General features: G+C 41.9%; 2 protein-coding genes across 2 annotated transcripts in view; one reads left to right on the top strand and one right to left on the bottom strand.

The window, feature by feature from the left end:
• Window positions 1–9,257, top strand: part of wfs1a (Wolfram syndrome 1a (wolframin)) — a 10,758-nt gene extending 1,501 nt beyond the window's left edge. The window contains exons 2-12 of the mRNA XM_070828325.1: window positions 1–121; window positions 1,388–1,467; window positions 2,965–3,109; window positions 3,195–3,377; window positions 3,658–3,735; window positions 3,840–3,979; window positions 4,089–4,202; window positions 4,355–4,600; window positions 5,134–5,412; window positions 5,948–6,111; window positions 6,257–9,257. The exon at window positions 1–121 is cut by the window's left edge and continues 503 nt beyond it. Coding sequence (XP_070684426.1) covers window positions 1–121; window positions 1,388–1,467; window positions 2,965–3,109; window positions 3,195–3,377; window positions 3,658–3,735; window positions 3,840–3,979; window positions 4,089–4,202; window positions 4,355–4,600; window positions 5,134–5,412; window positions 5,948–6,111; window positions 6,257–7,445 — 2,739 coding nt within the window. The 3' untranslated portion in view covers window positions 7,446–9,257. The remainder of the gene's footprint in view (window positions 122–1,387; window positions 1,468–2,964; window positions 3,110–3,194; window positions 3,378–3,657; window positions 3,736–3,839; window positions 3,980–4,088; window positions 4,203–4,354; window positions 4,601–5,133; window positions 5,413–5,947; window positions 6,112–6,256) is intronic.
• Window positions 9,258–11,608: 2,351 nt separating this feature from the next.
• Window positions 11,609–16,787, bottom strand: ppp2r2ca (protein phosphatase 2, regulatory subunit B, gamma a). The gene is made up of 9 exons (XM_070856526.1): window positions 16,714–16,787; window positions 16,050–16,147; window positions 15,715–15,880; window positions 15,007–15,119; window positions 14,584–14,761; window positions 13,179–13,343; window positions 12,862–13,031; window positions 12,456–12,547; window positions 11,609–12,048 (listed from the first exon to the last, which is right to left on the bottom strand). The coding sequence occupies exons 1-9, from the start codon at window positions 16,775–16,777 to the stop codon at window positions 11,751–11,753; spliced, it is 1,344 nt and encodes a 447-aa protein (XP_070712627.1). The 5' UTR covers window positions 16,778–16,787; the 3' UTR covers window positions 11,609–11,750.
• Window positions 16,788–17,164: the final 377 nt, after the last annotated feature.

Raw genomic sequence — 17,164 nt, 5'->3', positions numbered from 1 at the left:
ATGGCTCCTGCAACTTCTTCCACCACCCCCATGAAACGCACCTTTGCCTCCATGGCCAAGCGGGTGATAATACAGGAAAGACTTAGGAAAGCCGAGGAGGATGCCAATGATGAAGATGACGGTGAGAATCTTTTTTATTTCAAGCTGGAGATTGAATTACACATTATGAGTTTTAATAAGCCCAAGAGCTGAAGTCACAGACCCATTGCTGTGTTGAGGTGATAAGACTTGTGCTATGTTTTGGAATGTCTTTCCATGCATAGTATAGTAATGCTGCCCTTGGATAAACATCTCTCTTGGCCAGAATGGAGAATTACTTTTGCTAACGTTGTTTTCTCTTTATAATCCTGTTTTGTGAAGCACCTTTGGCTGTATTCTGCAGAAAAGGTGTCAAAATGGAATTGAACCAAGTACATAAAGTTAAATAAGTTAAATATCTTTTTATTTTATACTTTAATTCAACATTGGGATACCTACTTGTTAGACCACTGGTATTGCTCAGTGACTGTTTTGTGTGTAAATAATAATAATAATTGTTTAATACCTGCAAAACTTATGACACACTCAAAAGCCTCAGCTGTACTTTGTAGCAAATATTAGCATGCTAATATGCCATGCCATGGTAGGCATTATATCTGCTACATGGCATGTTATTTGTCTTTGCATGCTGGTGCTAGCATTTAGCTCAAATCACTGCCATGGCTAAATTCCATTAAAGGCTAGTCTCCTTGTCCTGTTGAAACTGAACATGCTAAGGCTCTGTTGTAACCTTCTGTCAGCAATATATGAACCAATTATTTATATTTCACAATGACTGAAATACCCATAGATTTATTTTCTATCAATTCTTTGGAGAAATTGATTTTAGTAATTTGAACTTTATATTTCAGAGCTGCCAGACGTGAAACTAATATACGGGTTGCACTCATAAGATATTTTGCTGTACATGAGAGACTGACATTTGGAGTAGGGCTCCAAGCGAAGAAGCTGAACTCCTTCGCTTAAAGGACACTGTGAAGAAAGTAACAGTTGTGAAACTTTATGCAATGACATATGAGCTTGACACGGTATTGACGGAGCACTGTGGTCCTGTCACAGGATATCTGCATAGAGAGACAGATACAGAGACATATTTAAGATGCACACACTTTAACATCTACTCCTCCTTTGGCTTCTTGTTACTCTCATGTTACATGACTTGTCAGGAGGGATTTGTTCATCGCTGGCTGCAAACACAGTATGTGTAAAAAGATCTGCCACACTACTCCTTTGATATAGCTATACCTCCTGGAAAAGAGGATATTATATAATCGACTGGTAGAGTAGTTTTTAATTGATCAAGATGGATATGTGTACATTCAAGGCATTCTCCTTTTGTTTCTTCCAGATGAAGAACCAGAGGAAGAACTGTCCTTGGAGCAGATGGAAGAGAAGGCCAAAGCTGGTGATGCCAGAGCTCAGACCCTGGTGAGTGGAAGCACATGCACACACACCAGCACTTGGCATTGTTTTCAGTCTTGCTGCTCAACTCGGTCTGGATGTGAGCGCGTGTCTATTTTTGGCCACTTGGAAGATGATCCCAGACTTTCAATATGATACACTTAAGATACTGTCAGACACACAAATCATTATGAACACTATGACAGTGTGTGGCGCTGAATTTATACAAATAATAATGAAATATTCACATTCCCTCTGCTAACAAGTACAAATGTGAAAAGAGGTGCTGGTAGAAGAAAAATGAGGGCTGAAGAGGGAAGACGAGCCCTAATGTTGCAATTAAGACCCTCCAGCTCTGAAAGGGTAAATTCCTAAGTGGTTATATGGCATGAACTTTCCCAAGCTATATGTCACTATTTGGACATATGAAGCACCTAAATAACCACAAGGAGTGCGTGCGTATAAGTGAACATGTCAAAACATGTGACTACATCAGTCTAGTAGTTGGATACACATGCATTGAGGAATGTGTCAGAGACTCCAGTAATGTTTCATAAATCGTATTAGAGATGCTACACACCATCAACCCAAACACAAGTCACACACAGGGCGTCAGTGTTTCTTGTGACTGTAGGAGTGTAGCAGTGCTTATTTACATCCTTATTAGCATCATTTTGGTGCTTTGACAAGACTGTCGATTTAAAATTCATGCTGGTAAAGCAGGTTTATGAGATTATGTCCTACCTTACATAGACACAGACAGGAATACACTAATGCTGAGTCACTTCAAAAGAAGACACATCTCACCCCCTACAAATAGATGCATTTCATGATAACTGTGAGAGAGGGAAGTTATGAAATGAAAGTTAAGATTAGAAAACAGTCACTTGATATGCCACTGGGCTCTCTGCTAGCCCTGGTAATTAGCCAAGAGGCACTGATGGTGACCGGGACAAGGAATTATGGGTTCTGTAGTCAACTGTTGTTAGTGGGTTCCATGAACTTCACTGTGAACTGTTTTGTTGGGTCTACTTTCTATCTAAGAAATAGTCCCTATAAAAGTAATGTGCCTTGATGGGGACAGTGTTTCTGGCAGCATAAGTGACAGTTGAATTTCATTTTTAAATTCAAGTTGGACGCAGAAATCTCAGGTGTGACTATTTCAGGTTCTCAGCGCAGATAACTGTAAGTACCCTTATAACATGACTCACAATGTAGCAGACTTTAACAATATAACATACAATATATCTTACTCTTCAATATACATGTAGATTAGGCATCTTCAGACGGCTTATGAAGTAATGTGCGTAAATCAACTATGTTAAGTTAATTTAATAATTCAGGTAAAAATGTAAGCAATTTGTTTGTTATTTCACATCTAGTTTATGTAATAGCCTAAATATGTGCATACAGTAGAGTACAGTAAACTTTAGATTAACTTTATGTCCAATTGTACTAAAGTAGTTAGACCGAGGCCACACAAGCTGATTATCTGTTCTCTTCTGCCTCTCTTTTGTGTTTCAGCTGGGTCAGCATTACTTGATTCTTGCTGAAGAGAAGGACACAGAGCTTAATAATCATTTGGCCGTTAATTGGCTGATTAAAGCAGCAAAACAGGGAAGAAAAGGTGCAGCGAGAGTGCTGCAGCGCTGTTGGATCCAGAGAAAAGGTTAATGCGACAGAATTCAATACACGCACGTACATGGTTGTGTTTGTTGTTCTTTAACAGTTCGTTGTCCGTCTTCCTTTACTAGGAATCACTCCAGAGAATGAGGCTGACATGCGCAAGTTGGCGACAGAGAGTAAGTTTGAGCTGGCAGTACGTAAAGCAGCCATGATGATGTACTGGAAACTCAACCCAGAGAGGAAGAACAAAGTGGCTGTGTCTGAGATGCTGGAAAATGTCAGCCAGGTCAATGCAGTGCCAGGTAGGATGCGTACACGCAATCACACACGTGGACACTAGACACCATCATATCTGGTTTCTGTTTTGTTTTTTTAATTCTGACAACTATCCTACCTGATGTACTACAGAGCGCCCAGAAGGCTGTAGCATATTCTTATATAATTAATGCATTTGCTGTTAAATATATCCAATACTCCCCCTTTGTGATTTCAGTATTTTGCAGCTGTCACGGGTAAGAATATCACATTACAAGCAGGCCTCTGGAGAAATGTTAGTAACTCACTGATGTTGTGGTCATTCTTCACCAACAGGTGGCACTGCAAGCAGGATTCCTGGCCCAACCTCAGGCCAGACCCATAAAGTACTGGAGAGTATGGTCAGCAGTAAGTGTAAGTACCCAGACAGAGAGAGGGAGAGAGAGAGAGAGAGAGAGAGAGAGAGAGAGAGAGATGATGTATCCTCTTGTATAACTGCCTGCTTTGTGTCATCTCAGCTGCAGAGCTGGTGGATCTGGATGACTTTGTTGAGATGACTAAAAAGTACGCACAAGGTATCGTCCCCTCTGTGCCCCAAAATGGCGGCCAGGCCTCAGCCAAAACCACAAGCTCCACACCTCATGACAGTGATAGGGAGGTAAAAGACCCAGTCAGCAAAGAAATAATCTGTTGTCATACATTTTTTATTATTACCGTTTAAACTCGTGGTGTGTATTTGTGTGTGTCTATGCAATTGTGTTTTAAAGCACAAGGCTGAGCTGGTCCCATCAGGATACAAGAAGGCCCATAAAAGCTCTTGGGGTTTTGGCCGGAGTGGGATGATGCTGGATGATGCCATGGACATGAAATCACGCCTAATGGTATCTTAGTCATCTGCAATTATAATTTTGAATATCTGTTGTTTTAGATGTCATCACTCTTGTTAAAAATCATTCACTTGTTAATTCCCTTTCCTGGTTTTTGCATGTTAATTTCTCCGGCCTCTCTTTATGTCTGTCCCCCCTCACTTCAGATGCTGCAGTACCCGCTGCATTCCATTGTTGAGATGAAGGAGCACCTGGTCGACTGGGCGTCACGAGCCGGCGTCCAGTGGCTGAGCACAGTCATCCCCACGCAGCATGTCAATGCACTAATTTTCTTCTTCATCGTCAGCAACCTGACTGTTGACTGGTTTGCTTTTGTCATACCTTTGCTTGTCTTCTACCTCTCCTTCATCTCCATGATCATCTGCACATTGCGCGTTTTCCAGAGCAGCAAGGTCAGTGTAGTTAACAACACAGGCTTTAAAACAAAATCCTCATTGATTTTCAATGCAAAAATTGTGCTGCTACATGACTATTTGCTGTGTCAAGATGTTGAAGTACTGTATGTGCATTTGGTTTAAGGTTTTCACTTCACTAAGTAGATGTACTTTTTCAGTGGTTCAGGTACAATAGAAGCCGCCACGATGTGTTGATCAAATGCAGGAGACACAGAGCTTCCTTTTACCAGTATAATGGCAGGCTGTATGGATACATCAGAGTGTGGATGTACAAGATGTCTGTCTTTTGCGCAAAACTCTCATAGTCAAGTCATAAAGCAATTTTCCTTACTGTTATAAAGAACATAAAATCTGACCTGGTGGAATTTGATATCTGACAAACAGTTTAGACTGAACAGTAATTATCCTGATGTGTCAAAATTTTCACTAATGGTGGTAATGATTTGTGGAATGCCACGCATACTGTATTGAAATCATCTTATCTTTATCACCTAACATTGTATTTCTCCTCTGATTTTTTTTTCCCGCAGACATGGGAGAACTTCAGCGCGCTGACGTCTCTGCTGACGCGATTCGAACCTGGCCTGGATGTGGAGCAGGCAGAGACCAACTTTGGCTGGAACAACCTAGAGCCGTACCTCTATTTTATAGTGTCCGTTTTCTTCATTATTTTCTCCTTCCCTGTCGCTGACAAGGGCTGGATCCCCTGTTCCGAGCTCTCTACTGTGGCCATCTTCTTCACCTTTGTCAGCTACAAGAGCCTCAGTCCCACCGCTGCCACATATGCGCGCCGAGCAATGGCCATAGAGGTCAGAGGGTTCACAATGCTGGCATAACATACATGTGTAAAGCATTAGAATCACAGTTGCATGTTGCAGCCTATAAACTACAAATCACACAGTGGGTTTAAAATCTTACATACCATAAAGCTTGTAGTTTGTAGATAGTACATTCTGACTTTCATTGGTATTCACATAAATTCTGTTTTCTGTTTATTGTAGAAGTAAAAGTTGCAGAACTTTGTATTTTGTGCTTTGTTTGACATTTGTAATGCAACAGAAATAGCCACTGGTCTCCAACATCCAAGATTTAAGTGATGCTTGCCTCCCACAGGAGGATGGCATTACTTGATAGCAAGTATCTGCAAGTAGATTTTCATAGCATACTGAAATTATATGACTGTGAAAGATAGAAAATCTGTCTAAAAGCCAACAGCATGCCAAAATGTTTAACAGGAATTTTACACAGCTGTATACATTATTACTATTTGATGGGCTAAAACAAGCAGATATGTGGTCCTGGTTCTTTCAAAGTTTTTATATTTACATTTTATCTTAAATCCAGGTAGCATCATCTCTGTGTTGCCTGACCCAGTTCCTGCCAGAGAACATGACAACACTTCGCTACCTGGGTCACACCTTCACCACACTTCCACTAGGGGAATCAGTGGTGCTGAAGCTGAGTCTCCCCTGCCTGCTGTATGTTTACCTGTTCTATCTGTTCTTCAGGTGAGCAGGAGCATTTGGTCTGTTGGCTGCGTTGAACCGAGAATCCATTAGTTTGAAAAATCCACACCACCTTTTTGTGAACTGATGAGTGTATGCCCTCAAAATTATTACTTTTCCTCTTCTTTCTGTCTGTTTTCATCTTCAGCATGGCCAGGATGCGTGGTTTCAGAGGGATTTACTGCTTCCTGATTCCATACCTTGTGTGCTTCATGTGGTGTGAGTTCTCTGTGGTGCTTCTCCAAAGTTCCTCTGCTGTGGGTCTCATGCGCACCTGTGTGGCCTACTTTCTCTTCCTGTTTGCCCTACCTGTTCTGGCTTTTGGCCTTGCCACCATGCTTGTAATCCAGCTCTTCAAGTGGTTCCTCGAGCTGGAACTGACGAAGATGATTGTGACCCTGGTAGTCTGTGCTATCCCCGTCACCCTGCGGCTGTGGACGCGGTTCAGCATGTCTATTCTGGATGTCTTCCGCTCACTGACCCACCGCGGCCCAGTCAAACTCATCTTACTCTGTATCTCCATGGTGATCCTGTTCTTCTCCATCTATGTGTACCATGCAGAGGGACAGAAGGTGTACAATTCCACCCTGACCTGGCACCAGTACAGCCAGGCGTGTGGGCCTCCTGCCTGGGAAACTAAAGGCATGGCCCAGACACAGCTCTTCTGTAGCCACCTGCATGGACACAGAGTCACCTGGGCTGGGCGCTTCAAGCATGTCCGCGTGGCCGAGACAGAGAACGGGGCACAGTCAGTCATCAACATGTTGCCTGTGTTCATGGGAGACTGGCTGCGCTGTCTGTATGGAGAGACGTATCCCAAATGTGAGCCAAAGAATGCTACAGTCGCAAACCTAACAGCTGCCAATTTAGCAGCCAGCTCTGCATCAGCTACCGCCTCACTGCCCATGCTGCTCCGAATGCAGGAGGAGGAGTTGTGTCAGATCAAGGCTCTGGCCAAAAACACCTGCCATATCAAGCGCTTTGACAGCCACCGCTTTGAGGTGACAGTGGGGATGATCCAGGATGGAGGTGCTGCGGCAGACGACCCAGCCAGGGATATAATCCTAATGGCCAGTCATGAGTTCAGACAAGTTCTGCTAAACCTAAATCCTGGCAATATGGTGGATTTCAGCACAAAGCTGGAGGGCCGTTTAGGAGGCAAAGCTCCAGCCTTTGAACTGAAGGCCATCCACTGTTTGGACTGCGCTCCTTCACTGCTGACTGGAGGCAGGCAGGTGAAGATAGAGAGAGACTGGAGACGCACCACAATGAGAGCCCTGAAGTTTGCATTTGATTTTTTCTTTTCCCCCTTCCTGTCTGCAAAACTCCCAGCGTGAGAAGAAAGACAGCAAGACTCTGAAGCTGAAGCAATAATGACTCACTTGAATCTCTTCAGGGAGCCACACTGCCTTGTCCTCATTATGTGATCATGTCACAAATGTGACTAATACTATTGTTTACAATTAGATCTAAAATGGATCTATAGCTTACGCTTATGTGTTGAAATTTCAACAGGGTGAAATGATCATGAGGATATGATTGAATGTTTTAAGTACTTCTTGTTAGTGCATGAGTTTACTTTTTCCAGTTCATGTGCCTCTAAAGCAGTTCAGGAATAGTCAGATTCCAACTTTGGCTTGATACTCACTATGCTTTTCAATTCTTATTAAGCCACGAGACAACCAGGATGTTTTTTCTATTTGTATCCTGGGTTATGCGTTCAAAAAGTAAAATTTTCAATCTCCAGTATTGTTTTAAAGAACTGGACAAAAGCTTGTAATTTTATGGTGCCAGATAATGTGCAGAGAAGCCAATGTTGGGTACTGACCATTTATGATTGTCTAGAGATACTGGTTATGTGGTAAAAATAAAATATTATATTGTAGGGGGAAATATATCTTTGATAGAGCAATATTGCTATTGCTTCTGCTTTTGTATTAAGAAATTTCTTACGTGTAAGGGGAATATGTTTGCATGTACAGTATGTGTGTACTTTTAGGTTTGTGAACTAGTGTGTTTTCAAAATAAATCAACCTATTTATTTACAAGTGTTCATTACATAGATTGTGTGGCAGGATATATATATCTGGCTGTGTTTGCCAAGATTTTCTTGCTTTGTGGTCTTGAAACATTCTGGTCTTAATCGTATTTTTAACTAATGATCAGACTTTCCTGTGCCTTGAGCTCCAATGGATATAACATGGCATTTCGAAAGCTGACATAAAACATCAATACTTTTTTTTATGTGTGCAGTGAGGCTGTTTATGGTAAGCCCATAAACTTGTTTAAGTATGCAGCTGTAGTCTTAGTTTCATGGTTTGTATTACAGACTAACACACCAAAGCTGCCACGGCCAATAATGGCTCTTACTATTTATGGTACTTGGCCAAACCATGACGTAATTTTATTTAAGTAAATAGGAGGGATGTCTAAAATGGGATTTTTTTAATTTAATTTTTTAAAATATACACCTCACATGTCATCAGTCTACACTGAGTGCTCCTCTGGAAAACAAACATAAAATAAAAACCACATGAGTGTATTAACTGCTAGAGTTCATTTCAGGTTGCATCTCTGATTGGAGACATACCAACTAAACATTGAACAGTGTTCATTCCGTAGAAATAGAGTGTCAGTATTGGGAATCTTTTAAATGATTTGTTTTGTTACACAGTACAGATTTCTTTGCATTACTTAATGTCATGATACTTTTGTCACATCTATAGTAAATGTGGCTAAATAAACATCACAGTTTTTAACTTTCTCACTGTTCAGTGAAATTCGTTTATCTATATTTAGTGATTTTGAATTTTTCAGATAAACTGCAATATTAAGTCTTTCTTCATGGGTTGGGAAAAAGCTCCTACTTCTTAAGCAAAATGAAAACTTAAAAAAGCAATGATTAAAATCACATTTTCCTGAAAAATGCAGTCACAAACTAGAAAACAATACAGCAACCTTTTGGCAACCTACATTAGAAGTTCTGATTAGATGATCATAACACTTGCAGTGCATGGAAAGCCATGTGAACACTAGAAAACTGTAACCTCTACTTACCTGTGAATGCCAATCATTGATATAGAGCCTGTATACTGTAAATTTGAGTGCCTTCTTTACTTAATTTATGGGAGCGTGTAATGACTATTAAAGTGCTTGTCTTTCAAACAAAATCCCCTTTGGATTGTTTTATTCAAATTCGTAGTAAGAAAGTATTTGTGATGAGGAAAAATTTTGTTCCATTATATATAAAGACGCAGACAGAAAAGGATCAAACACGTTTTTTTTTTTGTCAGATTTTTTATTAATGCACATTCCTTTCATTCACCTCATTTGAGTTATGTTTTTTGTATTATTAGATTTGTCTTTTTTAAAGTATGATAGATATACACGCTAGTAGCATTGAGTAATGGCAACATGCTGCTGCTGCTGTGCTCCTGAACACAAATCCTCTCACTGGTTGTATGTGGTGGTGGTGGTTATGATGCGGTTACAACTGACCTGCTCTAAACTACAGCTCACCATTGATGGACTGAGCCCTGAAACTTATCTAATGTCACTATGTAAACCATTTCCATGTAGGTAGTCATCATTGTGGATTCATCTGTGTTGAACACTTAAACCAATCAGTGCAAGATCGTGTCTGCATTCAACAACATTGGCAGACAGTGAAGACCAAAAACGTAGTAGGGGTTCCCATAAGAGACCCTCCAAGCCCACAGGCTGTAACGTAAATGTCTGTCAACAGTGATTTTGAAACCAAAGGAGGTGAAACATGAGGAGAGAGCAGACAAGTGGAACATACATATTAACATTATTTTTCTGGGGGGAGGTGAGGGTTTACACAGTGAAACTCTTGTTGATCCATGAGTCTATTCTGAAAAAGTGCAAAGGGGCCAATTCTGAACCTTTGCACTGACTCCGTTACTCCACATGCTACAGTACTCAGCCAGACCACTTACAATAATCCCATCAGGGCCAAGGTCACTTGAAAACAAAGCACTTCACTGTAAACAATCAAATCTTGACCAAGTCACACAATTCAGTCTCAACACAGACATCACCTTACTTAACATCCTAGGCTTTTAGTGTTGTACCCCAGAGTAACATGTGGCGCTGTGAGGTATGCGGTATAATGACATTTAGAACCTGTGACATGATAAATTCACATGACATTATTGATTTAATGTTAGGACATTTCAGCAATGTACATAATGAGCTATTGCACGGATGACAACCTCTGACCTTCATATACACTGGACACAAACTTTGATTAGCTGAATCGGGGGCCTCATTCATGAGCAGTGTGCATACATTCCATCTTTTTCTTGATTGTTAAGATAGGATGTGCTTATGCATTATAAAATGACCACAGCTCATTTTAAAGTCGCATAACACGTAATGTAAACTTCAGTCTAATTAGATTTTATCCCCAAACAGCCTCAATTTGAGAATAACATGAGAGAGGTCAACATTAACACATTGTCTTTCTAATTTTTAGCAGTTGACCATGTCGGTATGCAGACTCTAGACAAGGAAACTATCTTAATACAGCAATCAAAATGCAATACAGATCTAATATACACAACAAAACAGTACTCACCCCTCCTTCTCTACAGCCAGCAATACCTATCTATGTACTGCTACGGCAAAAAAGCCCCAACAGTGAGTATTTATTTGGAATAGTGTGATTCTCAAACTTTTCTACATGAGATCCCAGGTTCATCTGTAGTTTTACTGACAAAATGCATCTTTTACCTTTTAGCTCTCTGGAACCAATATTGGTATCGCCTTAAAAAACAACAAAGAATATTTACAGCTGACAGTAAAAAGATTGTATACCTGTAGAAGAAGAGCTCATGTTTTAAAGCAGGAATACTGCTGCACTGTGGGTTTTTTTAGTGCCGTTATTGCAAAGTGAATACGGTAAAGATTATGGGTCATTTATGCGTGCAATCTCCAAGAGCACTGCTCTAAAGGAGAGGTTCAGTTGCTGTTGTCATCCCCGTAGAGAGAGAAAAAAAAAAGGTTTAGCATGTTTTTGTGAAGAGCTGTACAATAACACCAATCCTGATGTTCCAAAATAGTGAAAAAATGCTTAGATTTAGATGCACTGCCTGGCACCGTCATTGGGAACTCGTAATTTAATCATCTCAAGAGCTTTATGTATTGTAGCATCGTTCTCTCTCTGTTGCTACCCAACATGCAACCATTTTGAGTCAAATGGTACCAGAGCAAATCAGTGATGAGTGCAACATTGTGTGGTCAACAGCACTGAGTCATTGCAGACGGAGAGGTGTCCCCGCACCTCTTTCACTGCCCCTGCAGTGGAGCAGTAACACAAACATTTTCAAAAAGTGGGAGTAGTGGGACCCAAAACATGTCCTCATGGGTGCTGGAAATGTCAGTTCATCTCAGTGTTGAACAAAAATGATTATACGGCTTCCTTGGGGTTCAATTATGTTAACAGTCTTGTCATTTTATCATTAATCCAATGTTTAATCAACACCAACAGATGTTGCATCTCAGAGTGTTCTCATCAAGGCTCTCCACATGCCTTCTCCAAGACATCCAAATATATTTGGGTCGCTGTGTGACAATCGATTAAATCACTGTCTGACACTGTCCACATTCCAATCTCTCTGTCACTGTCCCTGTGTCTCAGGGTTGACACGATCCTGGAAGATGTACAGATTGTTGGTGGCTGCTATGGCAATGATATTCTCAGATGGGTGCCAAGCCATGTGCAGGATTTTCTTGGTAAAGTCCAGGCTATCAACGCCCACATCTCCACGGCGACGCTTACCACCTGTATACACGCGCCGGGTCCGCAGCACAGCCCGAGGCTTGCTGCTTTCCCGCCATGCCTCTAGGGTTACGCCTCGTCCCGTCTCCCTGTCAAACATCCGGAAGAAGCTGTTGTACGCCCCTGTCATGATCACACTGAGGAGAGGGGAGGAGAGGAGAGGAGAGGAGAGGAGAGGAGAGGAGAGGAGAGGAGAGGAGAGGAGAGGAGAGGAGAGGAGAGGAGAGGAGAGGAGAGGAGAGGAGAGGAGAGGAGAGGAGAGGAGAGACATAATGAGATGTCAAATTGAGAAAGGCAAATGTATGCATTGCAGAAGATGGGTGAGAAAGAGGAAAACAAAATTGAAGGCGCAGGAATTGACTTGATGTCTGCAAAGCCTGTCTCTTGGATTGATTTAAATGTCGGATAATGGCAGAGGCAGAGCATTTAGGGATCGCTGTAAGCAGAAACACACAGATCCACTCTCCCTACTTGCTGCTTACGAGAAGACTTAAATATACTGTGATTTGTCTATCTTTTTCTCCTTTTTATCTGTGCCACTTACCTGTCTGAGCTGTTCCAAACACACTCAAACTTGTCAAAGATGCAGTCATTCTCGTAGAGCGAACACAGCTTACTCCTTAGGTATTCATGGACCTGGGGATCATGCAGAGAGTCAACCTTTGTTCAGAATTATTAATGGTGATCCAGTGGATCAACCACATGCACAGCACATTTATAACAAACTGCATGTGTTCAAATTCTATATTTAAAGTAATAAACACAGAAAACAGTAAATCATCCAGTATATGTTGATTAACTAAATGAATAATTAATCATATCTGAGACTTCACTAAAAATAAGGCACAACAAACACAGGGACTACGTATACTAAATTGGTGGGGATACATTCAATCAGCACAAGTAACACAGACTAACTAACACATCAGGAAACAGATGTGCTACTTTACCTGGTACGTCTCCACAGGGCCCTTGTCCATGTTCAGGTCCCACACCTTGGCGGTGAGGTAGTCTCTGGTCAACAGGTAGCGCCCACTATGGCTGAACTTGACGTCCGACACAGAGGAAATGATCTCTGAGAAGAAGGAGCGGCTGCCTGGATCTTCAGGTTCCTCAAACACTGACCAATGACAGAATGGTAAGGTGTATTTCACTATTATTATTACAAATATAAAGATTTTGTTTGTCAGGCCAACATGCCTTATGCTCAGTTGTATGTTGCAAATCTTTATCATCACGAACAAGCTCTCCAAATCAGCACACTCACATTTGGTATGTCTGTCACAGAGCGCGGAGGCTCTCATGTCACAGAGGCGCAGGGTGCCCTTGCTGCTGCTGTACACAAACAAGTGGCAGTGGTGAGGGTGGAACTCTGCTGCTGTTATGACCTCTGTTAGGTCCTCCATGTTGGCTGGTTTGATGTCCACAATATCTGAGAAACAGGTCTGTTAGGGATTAGATGGCGCCACATTTTTGGGAGATGACAAAGTATGATGATGCACATAAATGCACACGTGTTCTAATATATTTGCAGAGAATAGTGATGAGGCACATCCACAGAGGAAGGATACCCAGGAACCAGATACAAAAGAGGCTAAAGTGAGGCATGCCAACACATTCAACCATTTTCAGTAGCTTTTCAGTTTTGGATAAATGGTTCATTTTTCAGCGACACATGCTCCATCCATCTCAATCCATAATCACAACCTAGGAAATGTTCCCCAACCAACCCCCAATATGCACGCAGCCTGCTCCTCTCTCTGTTCTATTTGTGGTAGTCCTGTGTGGTTCAGTAGAAAGTGTACTGCTGAGTGAATTATTTAAACTCTTCTTCCATAGATGCCTCTGTGATTTTCTAGGTCAGCCTCCATTTGAATGGGGAAATCACCAAATGCATCCCGTGCAACACGCTACAGCATACAGAATACACTCTTTGAGGAGGTACATGGCACTCTAATCGCAACAATAAATCCAAGCATAGTCATGTGCTCTTTACATAAAATATACACAAGGTTATATTCAGATGAGTAGTAATGTAAAGTATGTTTCAGCTGTATGTATATTTCAAGAGGTGGACTTATGTGTGTGAAAGGTTTATTTGCAACATAGGTTTAGACAGATGGTTTTACTGTTTACATAGTAGCAGCAGATGTCACTGAATGAAACTGACAAATACAACCTCTGCAGGTAGTAGGCATATCTTTGCAGCAGCATGCCACTCATATGTACAATATAGTCCATGTGAATTTCCTTCAAAGAGCACCAGAGAGCGCATTTGCATGTGGTGCAACACTATTAATTCACGAGTCATGCACATTAACATACACAGGAGTTAAGTGTGCCATTGTTTTAACAGAATAATTTGATGCACTGAAGAAAATCTTGAAAACTTAAAATTTAGTATTTCAGTTAGTACTATCATTAGTATAATTTTCACATCTGCTGCTGCAGAATTAGTTGCGATGACACATACTAATGCTTTCATAAAAGTGAAAGAGATAATGATAGCCCCTATTTAGTGAAGTTCTGGGAATTACATATCCTGTGAAATCTGAGTTGCCTTATCCAGTAAAAGATCATATTACAAACAAAAATCAGAGGTGAGCTAAAGGGTTATATAAAGAGGATAATGATTATTATGAGAACTGAGAAATCACTGTTGGGAAGGATACTGAAACTGCGGTCCGTGATGCCCAGGTGCCACATATTGATGCGGAGGTCATCAGCAGACAGGTAGGTCTCCCCGTCGCTGTTAACTGAGATGGAGTTGACATGGTAGGTATGTCCGTTGGAGAAAACCCGTCTGGGACGAACCTCTACCATCAGATCTGTAGGTTTCAGGACCGGCACCTGAGATACAGAGACAGAAAGGAAAACAGGAAGACGGAAGGAAAGAAGGCATCATAGAGAGGCAACAATTAGGACATGAAGGTCAGAATGAGGACATGAGAGTCAGGGATCGTATGAGGGTAGAGCAAAGACATAAAAGGCAGACAGAGGGCTTCTCAATCGAACGTCAACCTGATACATATGGTATTTGACTGACCACAATAAAAGGTGTGCATGAGCAGGCTTGCATGTGTGTGTGCACGCACCTGCAGAGAGGTGATGGTAGAGATGTCCTTGAGCCGCCCCTCCTCATCTTTCAGGTTGTATCCCTCTGGTCTCTTGTCTCTCTCGCTCACCTTCCACAGTTTAATGGTCTTATCTGTGACAGGCAGAAAGATCTGCACATCACCGGAGGTTGATTAAGCTGACAATAACTACGACAGATAACTTAAACAGCCCTCAAATACACAGTGAGTGGAGAAGATATCTGATAATGACTTCTCCTTCTTATGGCCAGTCTTTTGTGTAGTTTTACTCTTAAAATTTTACTTAAAGGATGAAAACTCTTTTGTAAATTCAGCTACATCTCTTCAAAATATGATCCCACTCATGTATTTCAGGGCAATTAAGCCTCATGACAGGAATATAATTCTTAAGGAAAAGCACAGATTGGATTCTGTGGTTTTCACACTGGCAGATTGGTGTACCCACAAATGTGAGTCCAATGACAGGCTCGATGTTATGTTATCCCACCCAGGTTATAGAAGATGAAGCCAGGCTGGCATAATGCTGGAAATTGGAGGCAGGTTGTACTGAAGTTTGTAATTCACACCACATTTAGAATATCAATTAAAATTCTTGAATATTCACAATGATGTATCATAGTATAAATTGTACACAGGTCTACTAGTTGTCCCCCATACTAACTAGGAATTAGAAATCTGGTTAGTGTCCTGGTGTCACTGGTTTCTCACCATTGGTGGAGAGGAGGAAATGTGCTGCATTCTGCTGTGGCAGCCATCTGATCTTGTTGATTTTCTCTTCAATCTCCAGACTCTTCAAGTAGTCAAAGTCCGGCTCATGGCTCTGGAACGTGCTGTAGACATTGTACTCCCCAGAATCCCCCGTCTCCCCCACCTCCTCTGACTCCCCTTTAGACTGTCCAGGGAAAATAATGCAGAAAACATAGCTCTGGATAGACATTTATGTGTAAAGATGTGATAGAAAGAACATCCCTTGGACAAACTGAAACACAGAGTGGTTGTGGGCTGCAATCATGCTGTTTGGGGTGATTATCTTAACAACTGACCTCAGTCTCTCTCTGGAAGATGACCACTCGGCCACCTTTATCCCCCGTGGCCAGCAGGTCCCCTGTCTGGTTAAACTCCACTGTAGAGATGACATCAGCTGGGAGGATAACAGGAAAATGTGTGAATAATGGTTGGAATAAAAGTAGGAGATGTAAAGGACAGAAAGATAAAGAGATGGATAAAGAGATAGAAAGGGCATTATGTAGGAAGAGAGAGAAGGAGGGGCAGTGAATTAAGAGACAGAAGGGGGTGGGAATGAAAGAAAAACTACTGGATCGATACAAAGTGTCCTGTTCAATAAAACCATAATAACTCTTACTCATGATACCCGGGCCTGACATGGATGAATTCTCAATAGGAGTAAAATAATTGCCGGATATTATTTCTGCTACCAGCTGCTTAGACTCCAAGCTCTTTATCAAACATTTATCTGTCATAGGAGATAACAATGTCAAAATCATATCTAAAATGTAAAACAGGCCCAACAATGCTGCATCTTTCAGTGAGTGTTCAGTAAGTTATGGAGTGATTCATGCCAGCATCCATTCTCTCCATCGAGAAGTGCAGGGATAATGCACCCATGAAGCCGAAATGAATCTGTTCAATCATACCAGCATGTTATCTGACACCACAGAGACAGCAGCGACACACCGTCTGCTCTACCTTCAGTGACGTAGTCTCGCAGGAAGGTGTGGTTGATTTTGGGGCTCTCAGCGTCCTCGCCCATCTGAAGCTGAGGGAGGGTGACCCGCCAGCGCGCCCGTCCTGAGGGGAAGGGTCCAATCTGTGGTCTCTCTCCCCACCCAGGCTCCGCCCATGCTGCTACGGCCTAGGGGAGCGGCCTGGAGCAAGGCATCCTGGGAAACCAGCCGACCGGAAGGAGAAGAGGCGTGAGGAGGGGATGGCGATGAGAATGGAGAGGGAGGAGGAGGAGGAGGAGGAGGAGGAGTGTTTAAAGGAAGAGGAAGAGTGAGAGGAAAAGAAGAGGCAGGTGGAAAAGAGGAAAGTGGTGAGGCAGAGAGAGGTGGATGGAAAGGCTGGAGATGAAGTTAGTTCAGGAAAGAGAAGAGGAGGGCTGTCATTAGGCAGGATGACAATACACGCACACAGCATG

This window comes from Pempheris klunzingeri, chromosome 3 (genome assembly GCF_042242105.1).
Source record: "Pempheris klunzingeri isolate RE-2024b chromosome 3, fPemKlu1.hap1, whole genome shotgun sequence".
In the NCBI taxonomy this organism is placed as follows: Eukaryota; Metazoa; Chordata; class Actinopteri; order Acropomatiformes; family Pempheridae; genus Pempheris; species Pempheris klunzingeri.
This window is presented reverse-complemented; position numbering and strand designations above follow the sequence as displayed.

Excerpts from the sequence above, each read along its gene's own strand:
- ppp2r2ca (XM_070856526.1), bottom strand. The coding sequence starts at position 16,777 with ATGGGCGAGGACGCTGAGAGCCCCAAAATCAACCACACCTTCCTGCGA. Across the intron at positions 15,881-16,049 it reads TCTTCCAGAGAGAGACTGAG|GAGGTGGGGGAGACGGGGGA; the intron begins GTCAGTTGTTAA and ends GGGGAGTCAGAG. Across the intron at positions 12,049-12,455 it reads GTTTGGAACAGCTCAGACAG|TGTGATCATGACAGGGGCGT; the intron begins GTAAGTGGCACA and ends CCCTCTCCTCAG.